This window comes from Semicossyphus pulcher, unplaced genomic scaffold (assembly GCF_022749685.1).
Source record: "Semicossyphus pulcher isolate SPU_LCO1_2020_fin unplaced genomic scaffold, fSemPul1.0.p SCAF_26, whole genome shotgun sequence".
Taxonomy (NCBI): Eukaryota; Metazoa; Chordata; class Actinopteri; order Labriformes; family Labridae; genus Semicossyphus; species Semicossyphus pulcher.
The window spans coordinates 5,529,297-5,545,214 of record NW_027211700.1 but is presented as its reverse complement, the minus strand read 5'-3'; the positions used below and the strand labels follow the sequence as shown (position 1 = coordinate 5,545,214).

The following is a 15,918-nucleotide window of genomic DNA, read 5'->3' as shown; positions in this document are numbered from 1 at the left end:
TGAAAGAGATGTATAGACGGAAGAGAAAAGCTTGTAAGGAGAAATTAAAGCAGCAGGAAATTTAAAAAGACAGAAGACATGGACAGAAAGAACAAGCAAGCGCCCAGGCCGGCCAAGAATAAGATGCAAATACTTAATTTGAGTGTATGCAGAGAAGAGGAAGAAAGAGGATGAAAATAGGGGGAGGGAGACGAACAGCGAGGGACTTAGTCTGTGTATTTAAAGCCATCGGGGACCCACGGGCTAAATAGAATTACGTGGTGAATTTAGAATGATGCTCCCAAGCGCATATTTAACACTGTCAACAGAGGGAGAGAGAGAATGAAAGACCCAGATACACACACACACACCCACACACACACACACAGTGAGTGGAGCGCAGGAGAGAAAACTTCATCCCTAAAACCTCTTAATCCAACATGAATGAGAGTTTCCAGCTCAGCACGGACTGCAGGGAATAAAGAGGGGTGAGGAGGGGTCCTTAGGTGATAAAAATGCACAGAACTCATACTGACAGCACAATCAAGCCCTGAAGTGTTACCCACACACACACACACACACACACACACACACACACACACACACACACACACACACACACACACACATGCAAACAGGTGATGAGTCAAAGTGGTGAAAATGGCAGTAGAGAGCGATTTTTGGTCACCTTAAAATGGCATATATATACAAAAAGGAACAAAAAGAACAAAGGTGCTAAAGTCCATCAAAAAATCTGTCAAGTTTAAAAATTGAACATAAATGTAAAGCACTGAAAATTACACTGATCTCACTGTTAGCCTCCATTAAAGGAGAAATGTACCCACTGTCAGTCAAAGCTTGTGTTCTCTGTAATCAATAGACGCAATAGTATTTGAAATTGGCGCCATAGCTGTGGAGAAAGTTGTACAAACAGCTCGTGGTTTCGCCCATTCTACATTCCTACAACACCCAGCGTGCATTGCGCCCCTCCCTCTGAGAGGAACGGCCCAGCGAGAGACGCTGGAGTGAAATACTACCGTTTCACTAGCTCAGAGCGGAACAGAATCCGAAATATGTCGAGAATAAACCGGTGGATCGTCTAAAAAATCTTCAAGACTGAAGTCTACATTTAAAACCTGACGATTTTGAACGAGACATGACATCAGAGGCGGACGTCCTAGATTAAGGAAGTGTAGTTTAGCGAGCTGCCTGGCCTCCGCCAGATGACGCGTATTACAGGGCTCATTGGAGAAGCGGATAGCGTCCTCCAAAGGCACAGAGCGAAACTGTATTTTTTTCCCACCATAATGGCATTAGCTCCTCATAATAGCCTGATAGGACTGAAGTTGAAAATCGTCGAACTGGCCCTTTGAGTCGTGTGTTGATCGGTGGTGCTAAAAAGGTTGTGGATTGCCAGTTAACAGCTCAACCATGAACTAGCATTGAGCAGTGTCAAAAGCGTCTGTCACCTTCACGCCTCAGCCGAAAGTGTATCCTTAACAAACACATCAATCAAATGCAAGTCAAATAAAACATTTTCTCTCTGCAGAGGAGAAGCTGCTGTCAGATCTCACAGTTGTTCAAAAGTTTCTGTCAACAACAAAGAAAACTGTTAAGGTAATTATCATTTCCCCGTAGTGACATACATGGCTCTCACTAATCTCTTCCTCCCTCCCCTCCAACAGTAGGGACCCCCTCACCAGATGAGGAGCGAGCGACCCCAACCCTTCCCCACCAGAGTGCGTGTGGGGGGAGGTGGTTAACAGGGAAAGGGATCCCAAATGCAAACAGACAGAGTCCTCTCTGCTTAGATCAGGGGGCCCCTTGGCCCTCATTGCCCTGGTTGCCCCTGTTGCCTTGGCCCTGGGTGTACACCCTGGCCACCCTTGGCCCACCTCAAGCGCAGACACACACACACACTCCCCAGCCACAGCTGTCAAAACCCTGATGTCTTAATCAATCCTGGATCCACAACCCTGTCAGACACAGCGGCAAGATGGATGCAGAAGGGGATGACCTCTCACCCCTGCCAGGGGTGGAGAATACAACTCCTGCATGCCCCCTCAGCCCCCCCCTCATCTACCTCATCGCCCCCCCCAAAACATCGCCAGTCTCAGTCGGCTCCACTGCTGCCCCAAACAATGATGGAGGAGAGCCCATTCATCCTGGGCTGGGAACCAGGGGCCAAGGTGCCCTTGTAACCCCGCACGAACACAAGACAAGCACAGACCCACAAGTTTGGGAACACACACACTCGTACACACACAATAGGGCTTGTGTGGACCATAGAGGACTTTTTAAAAGACGAGGTTATGGCCAAAATGCGTGGGCATGAGCTGACATACTCTTCGTACTCTTGTTTAAACATCTTAATGTCTTAAAAAAAACTTAACATGCACCTTACATCAAAACTCCATGTGATATTCCCCCTCCCCGTTGTCTCATGCCGTAGTTAACATTGTCATATAGGAGGGAGCTGCTCTCCTGTGGAGCCTGTCACATTTGAGAATATTAACCAGCTCATTGGTGCACTTGAAGACTGACAGTGGCGGGCACCTTTTAACCCTTCAGTCACTCGAGTTGGCGCCCTGGGTAACCATGCAGCATCCACCCCAGTGTGCGTTATCCAGTTCCCAATTGGAAGTGAAATGTTGAGAAACTTTTTAAACAGTGTAACTGAATCTAACGGGGGACGTGGAGTGGATGTATTGGCACTGCAAACTTAAACAAATTAAAGCAGATGCAGTGATATGTGAACTAAATGGATATATTGGCTTGGAAATCAATGCTGCCAGCTCAGAGGCTGGCAGACGATATGAGACGGCATTACTCATATAAAAATCACAGTTTCCAAATCCTTTGTTGCCTTCTTCGCAGAGCAGCAGCTATTTGTCTGAGCTGAAATTAAAGAGGAGAGATAAGGAGCTTATTTCAACATCGCAGCCGAATGAAATTTATGATATACAGTGTGAGATCAGAGTTCTCACTCTGACTTGAAACAAGGGAGCTTATTATAGTAAATGGCACGGTAGAAAGCCACTCCAGGGGAGATTTACCTAAAGTCTGTAACTAAACTACTTTCCCTCTACCCTCCATCTCTCTCTGAATCTTTGAAGCCGACCCCAAGGGACAGAAACCTGGCCGGAGACATCTGAACCGAGCAACAGGGGAGATGGGCATCCTTCCAAGAGACGGCTCAAATTATACTTTTTTGAACAGATACACACACAACAACACACCCAAACCCATCTGTGTCTGCTTGCAACCGTTTGCCTCCCCACCCCCAAGCAGCCAGCGGTACCCCTAAATCAGCAGACCTGCTTGTCATGCAATTAGTCGTCCAAGATAAAGCCCCCCTCGTAAATTAGGAGAGGTGTAGTGGTCCGTCCCCCTGTTAATCACCCGTGCCCACCCTCTGACCCCTCACTGCTGTCGCTCACTGCTTTTTGTGTGTGATTGGGTCGGCCGGCTGGCTGGCTGGCTGGCTGGTGGGGCACACCAATAAACCATCAAGACAGAATTGGCATTCATCCGGGCAACTAACTGCGCCTTGCCTTGGCGAAAGTGCAGCATGCGATCAACAGTACAGCTAATGAATACCACCAAATGTATCCACAACACACCCCTGCAAACCATAAACTACAATCAGCTGTGTGCATTTAACAAGTCTTTGATAAAAAGGGCATTCATCCAAAGAGTCCAAGCTTGAACATCTTGAGGAAGAATTTATTGATGTTGCACAAAACAGGCACTTCAAGGCCATGTTTTGAATTCACCTACACGGTCAGAGCTCTATAATGTTTCAGATTTATAAAAAAACTGGAAGGAGGCACTCTGCACTGACCTTAAAACCTCATCAAACAGCCTGGTATAGGATCACAGCGCTTGGAGACGCGAGTAATCATCTACGAAGGGCTATTCCCCCTGCCAAATAGCATCATTTCAACCCCATCCCACAGCTGGGTATTTTCACTCTTCTCAGACCTGCTCAGAATGATAAACCCCTTTTTTTTCTCTCTCTTTCCCTTCCTCTAAAGCTGTCTATCGCTTCTTCCCAGCTTCGGCTCTACTGGGAATAAGAGAAAGAGCAGGTGGGGGTGAAAGACACAGCGTTTGTGCGAACCAGTCGGAGCCCTACTCTCCTGGTGTCACCAAGCCTCCTGGGATGCCTCCCATTGCACAACACCTCCCATTGGGCCTGCTAATTACTCCATTTACAATCATCATTGCTTCTATCACCCAACCATTCACTGGAGGAAAGACTGTGGAGAGTGGGGGAGCGAGGGGAAAGAAATCCAACAGAGTGCGAGGTGGGTGAAAGGAGGAAGGGAGGATAGAGTGGACAAAGAGAATGAAACATGGGGGCTAAAGATAAAGACACAGAGCAAGAGGATGGGGAGAAATTACAGAGGTAAGATACTATACTGACTTGCAGAAGGGAGAGTGGTGTATAGATAAAGAGTCACCCTAAAGAGCACAAGACAAATGTTAGTTCTTTACCTTGGCATTCTGCATTGCGCTCCTCATATCCAGGGTTACACAAGCAATTCCCAATAGGCACCAGCCACTCTCCGTCAGCCCCGCAGTACATTTTGGGAACCTCCTTCTCCTCTGAATTATCCACGCATGAGCCACGAACTTCCACAAGTGAGGAGGTATCGGCTCCAGTGATGGTATCAGGAAACTGGGCCAAGTTGCGCACAGCTAAAGGACATTTCTTGTAGAAGACCCTGACGGACACAAGAGCAATGCAAGCTCCAACATCCTGGAAGGCCAAATAGAAGCCCTTGCGGGTAAGAGCGCCCACATCCCGGACCTCTGTGTTCAGCTTCATGATGCGATCTCCGATGTCCACCTGAGTGAAGCTCTCGTCCGCAGCGATGGTATCAATCTTGCCAAACTGGTTCTCACGGATGTAGCGCTCCTTGTCGTTGTTGGACTCGTAGTAGTAGAGATTGAAGGTCTCCTTGCAGGTTCCCATGACCCCCGGGAGGCTGTTGCAGTCTCGGAGGGTGAACTTGATCTCGATGTAGACACGCTGGGCTCCACCTCGGGGGATCCAGTCAGTGCGGAGCCAGTTGTTCTGGCTTGGCTCCATGACATTACACACCTGGTACGTCCGGATGGGAATGTTCTTTTCGTCCATAATGCTTACTTCCTCCCACTGGGGATAGCACAAAAGATTTGAATGTTACAAGGATATTCTTAAACCTCTTTGATTGCAATCCTCAAGTGAATTACCTATGTTAAAGCATTTCTAAATCTGAGCTATGGACTGTAATTTAACTGTGTCATGGCTGGAATTTAAAGGTTAATGTCAGAGAAATAAATGCTCCTGATTATAAATGGACTCTGTAAGTAAATACACATGACTGGGAGACAGTCCTTGCCAAGAATGAGAGACACTGCGCAAAAGAACATGCAAGAAAGATTAGTCAATATTTGAGTCTCAGCAGAGCAATTAATTGATGGCTAAACTTAATGCATATTTTATAAGTGGCACCTAATAGACTTGTTAATATAGAATCATAAAGATATTAATATTCATGTCTTCTCCTCGACAGTGAGGAAGAAAATTTGTAATTAGTTCTATGCCTCAGTAATGCCTACAGTTCAATTACTTGTCGGGTGGTATACAAAGTCCTCTTCACACACGTACACGGACACACACTCAGTCAGTCAGATACCTCGTGGCTCAGAGAAGAAGAAAGGAAAGTATGAACCAGGGAATTCGTGGCTGCAAAAACTAAAGGTCTCTAAATGAATGCTAATGATCTAATGTGTGCCTGCTTTACATGTGCATAATTGATGGGGACTTGGAGACGGAGGCCCGCATGTTCACTACTGTTGTTAATATGAACTCGTAGGAGAGAGAGGGAGACGCAGACGTGGGGCGCACGGAGCACGATATACAGTGCAGCCTGGCTTATTTTTTGCCAGGAGGCAATGTTTGTTTTACTTATGATAAAGTTCCCCTCTCGACAGATCCCCGTTGAACAAATACGAGCGTGTCTTGAGAGGCTCAAAGCGGCGTGTTCTCCTACGTTTTGCGCCGTATGTTTTAAATAGAGTCCTTGACTGAGCTGGGCTGTAAACAAGAGCAGACAGGCCCCTGGCTGCCGTAGATTCAACCATTTACAGAAAAAAAGTCATAATGGGACAGTGGAAGATATGCGATATGCTGCCAGATTTGATTTGACGCCTTATCATAAACAATCTGGCTTAAAGCCTTATATCCCCGCAGGAGGACGGGATAATGCTAAACATAGCTGCAGTTGTATGATTTTAGAAAATGTCTATCATTCCCTGCCGTTCCTTTCCACTCCGCTCTCTTCCTCTGGCCCCCCTTTTGTTGTGGAAATCAAGCGGCGCTGAGATAAGGCCGCACCTTTCCCCGATAGCAGGGAAGAGGCAGAATAAGGCCAATTGGTCGTAATGAGAGGGTGAATGCAGGCGTGCTGGGGCTGCCAGGACCCTGTCAATCACTTGTTTGTGATAAAACGGCTGAGGGGAGGACCTGAGCACAGCGGCGGCCAAGCTCATTGAGGAAAAAGATCGCGAGCAGATCCTGCAACAGCTGCACGCGGTGAAATTCTGTTCCCCCTGGGTTCGTATTCATTAGCTGGCACGATTGTTGCTAATTTGTATTAATTTTCATAAGACATTAAAAGGCTCACTTGTGCTCATCATTACATTTGTGTAAGTAGAACAAATGGAGGAGTGGCTGCTGACGCTGATATTTGTTTAAGTTGAACGGTTATTCGTTTAGATCACCCCCGAATGGCAAAAAAAATGGCATTTAAATACCATTTTGGCAATAAATTCCAGACCTAATTAAGGAGGGACATGTGCCTTACATTTCCCTAGTCCTGTAATGCCCGTAGCAGACTGTGGCCGCTGTGGGCCCCTGCTTTCTCCTTATCAGTGACCCTCTAGATATCCCAATTAGACTGAGGGATCATGCATTTGCGCAACCCTATTTTTTTACCGTTGCTTTATAGCAAGATCCAGTCGTCCTGCGGCAAGAGCTGAACCCCACTGCACTTTCCCCCTTATTCATCCATTCCAAAGGACCCTCTCTCAGCTGCCAAGTTCCTCTCGCTCCCTCTCCCTCTCTTCCACTCAATGGTGGAAAGGGATATAAAGTTTCTCCACAAAGACCGATTCAATCCACCGTCTATTCAGGAAACCTGACGCCCGCTGCAGTATCGGCCCCTGCATCTGACCATTACAGAGTGGTTAGGGAGAAGGGAAGCGAGGAGAAAGGGGAGCAGGGAGCTGTTGGTGAGGGGGGAGCCTATAGGCCCGATGGTTCTCAAAGTGGATTCCGGGGACCCCATGGGGGCCCTGGAGGGTTTTCTAGAGGGTCGCTAAATACAGTTAAATGGCAAATTCGGATTTTCCAACATTTATTGTAAAATACTGTGAATTATGGCCCTAGTCTACCCCCCTGTAGTGCCGTGAGCTTCACAATAAATCATCAACAAAGATATTCCCATAAAGGTCTCAACAGGACAGAGTGTTATCAAAGAGGGCTGTGTATCCACTCCACAGCTCCTGCCAATAATGGATATTATCTCTCCATTTTTTTGCTCAATAGGGGACCATGCGTCCCAACAAGGGGACACTTCTTTGCAGTACTTACCCCTCCTTCTGTTGGGTTGGCGACCCATCCCAGCTCTCCCTGTACGGATCTGGAGTCCAATAACGTGACTAGAAAACAAGAAAGGGAGAAGTGAGCGTGCAGGCCCTGTCGGTCACACATTAGGATGCAAAACAAGGAGGAAGAAAATGGTTTCCTAGTTTCTTTCCAAAGAAGACCACCACGAAGAAGTGGACGTAACTTTTTAAGAGACTTATCAGGAAGAAAATTATCGCCATGATGAATGTCAGTAAGCACAGAGCAGACTGTAGGCCTGTGAGTCCTGATGATAAACGTGTCAGTGTTTTGTTATGCGTAATTCCCTGCTGTTCTGCGCTTTTGATTGATTTTCGTTAAGAGAGCGATTTCTTTGAATTGATTTCCCCCGTGATTATAAAATAATATTTTTCAGTTTGCTCGGCATCAGCTTCACTTGTGTTTGATGGGATCGAAATCAATTAGGGAGCCGTGTGCTCGGTCGTTGAGGACCAAAACGCATTAAATGTGCCTTACACACAGACAGTCTAAAAAAAGTGCAACATTATTCCTGTGAAACATCATTGTGATGTGTTCTTGGTGGAGTTAAATGTCATGGAGGAGCCTTTACTCGTTTGTTTAGGGTCGTTTAGAATTCAGTGTCTGTAAAATCGACAGCTCGGCATAAATTAATGAACCAGTCCGTCGTGTAAGTTAACTGTATAAATTATTAGCTGCGTTTAGATGATTTCCTTTTGAAATGTGGAAATGTGTTTCATATTTAACTTAACTGAGTCTGTGATGCATCATTGCCGACTTGTTGTGTCGAACAGCTTTGCTCTGCGGAGCAGTGCAGAAATCTGAGAGATCATTCTGCAGGAGACAGACTCCGTGCACCCGGTGGGGTTGTTTCAAATAAAATAAAGTACTTTTTAATCAAAGGGGAGGAAATGCTGTAACCTGTTTTGGGCCTAACATTTGGGAGGCTGGAGACACTGGCCCCGGGACCCCGAGCAGGCGGCTCGAGCCCCGAAACCTTCCGCGCTGCTTTGTTTTGTGCAAAACACGGCGTGCTCGATTTAAACAGCCTGCAGTTATATATTCGGTCGCTTTTACGCAAACATAAACCTGATAAAGCACAGCCGTGGACTTTTATTATCCTCTGAGAAAAAAACAATTAAATCCGGCGTGTAAACACGGAGCAGCACAATTTAACTTTTGAATTGTTATTCCTGTCATCCCCACAGCCAGCCTCCACCAAACAGGCTGTGACAGCACGAGCGATCACTGCGAACATTTCTGAATGTGACTGATTAAGAGCTGCTTGGACGGTCCGATGTGTCGCCGGATTTGCGAGTCTCCCACTGACTCGTTTGTGCTTCATGTCTGTTCAACAAGACACGTCCGTCTACGCAACATCAAACTGCTTTTAGTGCACGCATTGGATTGACCTTCTCTCCGAACAGAGAGATCAGCGCTTATCGGGCTGCAAGTATTCCTGTTCCCAGGCTTTCGGTAGTTGGCACAATCCAAGCCCCGAGCTGAGACCAAAACAGCCGATGCGCATTTGGACAGCCACTTCTCATTCCAGTTTCGTACACAAGGAAACCCGTAAAAGTCGCTGCGTAAAGGTGACCGTCGGTGTTTTCCACCGTTAAATTAACGGGGCTCCACGCACTCGCAACAAGGGGCCACGAAGTGAGGCTCCGCAGCGCATACACACGCAGACACGGAGCGGGGATGAAGTCAGAAGTCCGCGGCAGTTTTTCTCTCCAAACAACCTTACCTTCATTTGGGGGGTATATCCGTGCCGGCGAAACAAATGTAGAAATCCCAAAAACAAGAAAGGTGGCCGTGAACAAAATCCCTGCCATGAGTGCCATTTGTGTCGTTGTTCCGTTTTTCTCTCCTCTTTTTCTCTCGTTGCTCTTCTCCCAGGTCCTGCTCTCTCACTCTCTCTCGCTCCCTCTCTCTCCCTCTCTCTCTCTTTCCCAGTGGAATATGGATTTGAAGCGGACAGGGGAGAGAGACGCAACGAGCGCACCACAGTCGGGAGGCGGGTCTAGTCCGTGCGCTCTGACGCGGACCCCGTCTAACCATATAGGAAACGTAGTGCAGGGAGAGAGGGGGGCAATAATCATTAACGCCCCCCCTCCAAATAACACACTGTCATTTACTAGTGGAAACTGTAGTCAGGGAAGAGATGGCGATTGTTTGCAATTTCAGTTCTCCCCGCTTTTTGCCTCGCAGGCACAAAGGCAAAGTAAAACTCACCAAAAATAAACTTCAAAGAGGGAAACATCTTGTTAGTCGACAGTGAAAATGGGAAGTGTGTGTTTGTGCGCTGCCTGGATGTCAAACAGGGCACTAACTTTCCTGAGGAGATGAAGTCTGTTTCACTCACTGCCCTCCTACCTTATAAAAAACAAACTGTCCCTTAACTATATATTCATGTGTGAAATGCAATGCGTCAGTTTTTTTGTCCTCTGTGCTCCTCAGCAGTCGCACTGTGCTGATCCTGCATGTAGTCTGGCTCCAGTCAAGCGCAGCGCTGTCCAAGGTGAGCCGCATCAGAGCAAGGTCGCCACCTAGCGGAGATATTGACGCCTGTTCTGCCACCAAAATTGGATTAAACAACAAGCATGAGCATGACCTCTGTGACATTACATGCTATTGCACTTTGTGGAATTGACAATGCCCGTTCTGTGATCGGTGGCCAGCTTGTATTGGATTATTGTCACTTGCTATTATTCTTATATTAGCGAGGCTTTAAGGGCATTTATGATGAAATGTGCACACAGATGCATCCATCAGGACTGCTTGTAGAGCTTGTGATGTGGAGCTGCAGAGGTGAACGCTGTGCAGGAATTGATGTTACTTCTGCAGTTTTTCCCTCAAACAAAGGCGTCATTGTGTTTGTGAAAAGCCAGCTGTGGCCAGGTTTGGGGGTTTAGCTCAGGGTGCTCTCACTCTTTTATGTCCTCCTACACAGGTCTTCTATTGCTCCCGGGAGATGAGACCGTTGCAGCGGCAGGCAGGCAACCTTTTAGTGATCTGCAGAGGAGATTGTCACTGTGTGGGCAGGTTAGGGCGTTCTGCATCGCCACACGCTGCTGCCAGCGACTACATATGGGTTTCCACAATCACAAGCCACATTTTTATGATGTTGTGTCTCCTTTGGTGGAATTTGGCCTTTCACAGCGTACAGTGATCCAGCTGCTAAACATCCAACCTGCTGATGCGCCCTTGGACAAGTCATTGGATCTTTATCAGCTGATTATTTCTGAGGGTATGAAGTCAAAACATTTTCTCACTATTGTTACTTCTGTTCAGGGAAATCTGCTCTCTTTAAAAGTGAAATGCATGAATTTAGGCTGCAAAAACATGGAGGCTGGTGCAGCCTGTACACACTCAGCAGGTGTCTGAATGGCCTGTTTCCTTTCATTTCATTGTCTCATACATATATGAATGTTTCTTTGTGTGGAAATATATATTCTACAGCCTCTCCATGTTTGGCAGATCCTAAACTAGTTCACATGCCTCTATGTCGCTGGCACACCAACCTCAGGCTTCCAAAACTTGGCTTCAACCTCTATATTTCTGTCTGTACGCGGAAACATCCACGACTTCTCTCATACGGCTGATCTCACTGCGAATAGACCTGCCTTTGTCTCGAATGCTTCCACAGCCGTAGTATGGCTTTGTTTTTCCCTCACAGATGCCACTCAAAGAAAGAGAGAGTGTTTGGATGTGTAAGTGGTCCGGGGAAGGCGGCTAAAGAGGCCTGATTGCTCACAACATTTGGAGAACAAGGAAGATTTAGGAATGTATGCAAATGTGTGTGTCGGTTTATGAGCCTCCTGGGACAGCACACTGGGCCTGTATGGGGTTATGGTCCCTCCTGCGGTAGTATCTTAACCAGCGTAATGAAGCACACGAAGCACCTGGTGCTCTACCGAAATTGGCCAATTTACCCCCGATCATTGATTGTCCAAAGCTACGCCCCCCAGATGAAGGGCACTTTCCCCCAGGTTTTCTCCCCTGGTGACGAGCCTGGCAACCTTAAAAAGCCTGAGGGCGACCTGGAGGGATGCGTTTGATGTTTTCAACCAATAGCAAAAAAAAAAAACTTTCATGGAGCGAAGATGACGGACTGCGATGGTGGTCAGAGTGGAGTACGTGTGGGCGGGCTGTGTCTGTTGTCTTCCTTTATTTGTGTCACAGAGCGTTTGATTGATTACACTCCCAAATTTTCCTTTATCCTCCTGTCAAACCACCGCTTTTTTTCCGGGGGGGAGAGTAGTGAAGCAGCCCCCCCCACCACCTTTCAATTCCTTTCCTCCACCAGCCCACTCCGCTTTCTCCAGATGGCATCCGCTGCCCACACATCTGCATTGTGTGCCAATCACGCACACACCGACTCCAAATCTTTTGTTTGGGTAGACACGCACACACACACGCTCGCTCAAATAAACTCATACAAACTTGTGTTAGAGACCGATTTGCTGATGTTTGTAACTCTTATTGCCTTTTCATTAAAACTGAATATGAGTCACTTATGTGCTGCTCGAACAACGAGGACATTCTAACCGTTTCACGCAAGATGTCGAGAATATGTGAAGAATATCTGAGCTTTTTACTACTTATTTAAACATAAGTTAGAAGAAGAATAAAAATCATAGAACATATTAATCTTACGTCACCTGACAACAAGGAACCAATCTGCTGCAACAGTGCGTCTTTGTGCTCCTGGAAGTGGGTGGGATGTGCTGCAGAGAGTAGGCTGACTTTGAATATTCACACTGCGTCTGCAATCAAGACAATATTCCACAAACTTTCCAGAAGAACTGTCATAGTGAGAGGTAACATGTACAAACATGTTGCACAACTGAGAGCATTCTGATTGGATACTGACGTTATTATCATCATTAACAGTCATGGAAGAGGCAAAACACCCAGCTCCTCCTAGAGATAAACACTGGTGTTAAAGGAGAAATTTTCCCCTGGAAAAAGTCACTGTCAGTCAAAGCTGCTGTTCTCGATTGATCGATTAATCGGTGAAGCGATGATATTTGAAATTGGCGCCATAGCTGTGGAGAAAGTTGTACAAACAGCTCGTGGTTTCGCCCATTCTACATTCCTACAACACCCAGCGTGCATTGCGCCCCTCTCTCTGAAAGGAACGGCCCAGCGAGAGACGCTGGAGTACTATACTACCGTAGGCTGCAGGCTATGACTCAGAGCGGGACAGGATCCGAAAAACGACAAGAATATACCGGTGGATCGTCTCAAAAATCATCAGGTCTGCAGTCTACATTTCAAACCTGATGATTTTGAACGTGACATGACATCGCAGGCGGGGGTCCTAGATTGAGGAAGTGTAGTTTAACAAGCTCTCTGGCCTCCGCCAGATGACGCGTTTAACAAAGTCTGGCGGAGGTTTTCCATTCCCATTGGAGAAGCGGATAGCGTCCTCCAATAGTTGCATTTTTGTTCTACCATAATGGCATTAGCTCCCCATAATAGCATGATAGGACTGAGGTTAAAAATCAGCACACTGGCCCTTTAAGCATGGAGAACTCGTAGAAGAATTAAATAAGTACATTTTAACCACATGTGCCATCACAGAACAAATTCATATACTTTATCTCAGAGTGGTAACCTTTTTGGGGGGTTAAATTTCTGTCTTTACAAATGTTTGGAGTCACTGTGCAGGTGTTACTCGTTTCATTCATGCTGTTTTCTAATCGCCTCGCGCCTCCTGCTCTGTGAAAGTGCTCAATCTTTCACTTCTCTTCAGGAAGTGCACCTCGCATTTATGTCAACAAAGCAAACCCCTTATCTTCTCCCACCTCCCTTCATACAGTTTGGGCCCATTGTTTCAACTAAAGCCCCTAAAGCCCCTCCTGCTGGCCTGCGACCTCCCTCCCCAGGCTGCGATACCCGCCCACCGCCTCCGGATCCCCAGCTTCATGCGGTGTTCCTCAGGCCCGCAGTCTGGAGGACGGTCCCCAGAGGTCAGAGCGAGTGGGAGTCCGAGGAGACCCAGGCAGAAAGGGAAGAGGAGATCAAAGGAGCAGCAGGAGAACGGCGCTGAACCGGAATGTCAGAGATGAGATAAAATTCACTGGACTGGAAGTATTGCTCACACAAACACACAAGCTTTCCCCTTATTTATATATCACCACATGGTGGGACTTGTTTATCCGCCTGTGATTAACCAAATAGGAAATCAGGACGGCCTTTGAAAATATTTACTCCACATAATTTCCGACTCGCATCATGTCAGTGTTTATCCACAGCTCCGCTGCTTGACCAGTCGCTGTGTTTACATTGATATTTTAATGTAAGGCACTTAGGGGCTGTCATCCAGAGCGATTAACAAACCTGCTCAGTATTCAGGTTTAGACGCCATCAGTTCAACTGAAGGTAGACATTTGGTTGCAACCAAAGATGCCTGTATTCCCTGTGGTGTTTGTTTTGCAGCACTTGTCCAAAGTCTCTTCCTGTGACATTTCTAAACAATCTGAAGTAGCCATGTTTGTCTGAGCCAGTGAAGCATGACTGAAGGCTCGCAAAGCCCCGTGCCCTTAAGTTACTGTAGTTATACCTTTCATTTACCGCTCAAAATGTTTATTTCTGAAATTGTAAAACAATGAATCTGGTTTCTTGTCAGCTGAAATGACAACTGTTGCTAGCAGGCTTTTTTGGTAGCTAGCTGGCTAAGCTTATGATAACGCTAAAACTCTATGAGTTGGTTACAGACTCATTTGAACAAAGATTGTAAAACAGTCTTCGTATTGTACTGGACAGTTAAAAACTAAATGTAACACCTGGACCCCACAGGATCCGTGCCCGCCCTGGATCTGGTCCGTCTGACGGGGCACACGCCCAACCCCACAGGAGGAGTTTCTGGACCACAGCACAGCGGAGGCCTGAGCAGCTGGATTCGCAATATCAAAAGATCCCGGGTGAACTACATTATCGCGCGGGAATCGCAAAATCACGCGATAACATCAATGTTAAAACAGATGGTGTTTTATTTTGAAATGACCGGATGCTGTTTTCGTGTCTGCTCTGTTTAGCTTGTTGAGCACTTGAAGCAGCCTCCGTCAAAAATAGACTTGGCACATTTTTTAAGCGGAGCAGAGCGGAGAGACGCTTCTGAGACACGTTGGAGACGGAACATGGCGCGTGCTGTGGAAACACGAGCATTGACTAGAGTGGGCGCGCTCCACTCTGGCGGTCAGGGCGCACACGGAACAAGGCAGACACTGATCCTGTGGGGAAGAGCAGTAATGCAACAGGTTAAGCTAGGCTACAAGTGTTTGACAAAAAAGTCAGTACGTGGGTAATGGATGACCCATGTAACAGGCATGAAAATAAAGAAACAGCCTTGCTAAGGTGCTGCAGGGTAGAAAAATATTGTTAGCTAATGAAATGGCCTTGCCTTTAGTAATAGTGCTAAGTTTCTAGTGCAGGTTGTAAGCTAGTTAGCCATGCATGCTAATGTTTGCAGCTGAACTAACACACAGTTAACTTAAACTAGTTATGGCTGCTGTGCTTTGATTGGACTGTTCAGTAACTGGTTAGTCAGCACACTGAATAATAGTTTGTATGACGCCACAAAACCCAAAAAAACAACTTAAACTTTGAAACAACTAAATAAAAAACGGAATGATCACCACCACCACAAAAACAGACTTCAGCACAGCCATATCAACCGTGTACCCTCCACAATCCGTCCACCATGCAGCATCCATCCTCTGCCCCACGCCTTATCGCTGGCTGTTATCTGACCTATTCATGCCCCGGCCACCCGGCTCTACCCCCTGACGGCAGTGTGTCAGTCAATAAGCATCACGGCAGGTCCGGCGGTCGAGCCCAGCAGGCGTGAGCTCTATCCGGCGGTTGTGGAAAAGCAATCGAGCGGCAAGAGCCCCTTTGTGTCACTTCTGAATTACCTGAGGGTTTTCAGAGCGGACCGTTGTTGTATCTACCCTGTTGTTTACCACCCTTCATTTTCCAGTCCTGAGTAGCTGTAGTGGGAAATGCCACTGGTTTGAGACGTGACAGCAGGAGGTACGTGTTCATGCTGAGAGCTTCTCTAATGCCACACTGTAATAATTCTTCCCTTATCAAGATGTATCAAGGTTTCATGCTTTTCTCTGTGACTGAAATGTGCATTAACTGGAAACCTTTATGTCCCAGGCTGTGACTAAGGTGTATGATTTACAAGTTGCTGTGTCTTGTTTTATGAGGCGCAAAAGTTCCATCAAAGTCACAAATTACTCTTTGTAAGCCCATGAAAACCCGCTTAT

General features: G+C 46.8%; 1 protein-coding gene across 3 annotated transcripts in view; it reads right to left on the bottom strand.

The window, feature by feature from the left end:
• Positions 1–9,609, bottom strand: part of epha4l (eph receptor A4, like) — a 58,793-nt gene extending 49,184 nt beyond the window's left edge. For all 3 annotated transcript variants that reach the window (XM_069676564.1, XM_069676565.1, XM_069676566.1), the window contains exons 1-3: positions 9,384–9,609; positions 7,625–7,692; positions 4,480–5,143 (exon numbers count right to left, since the gene is read on the bottom strand). In XM_069676564.1, coding sequence (XP_069532665.1) covers positions 4,480–5,143; positions 7,625–7,692; positions 9,384–9,480 — 829 coding nt within the window. In that variant the 5' untranslated portion in view covers positions 9,481–9,609. The remainder of the gene's footprint in view (positions 1–4,479; positions 5,144–7,624; positions 7,693–9,383) is intronic.
• Between the last annotated feature and the right edge of the window lie 6,309 nt (positions 9,610–15,918).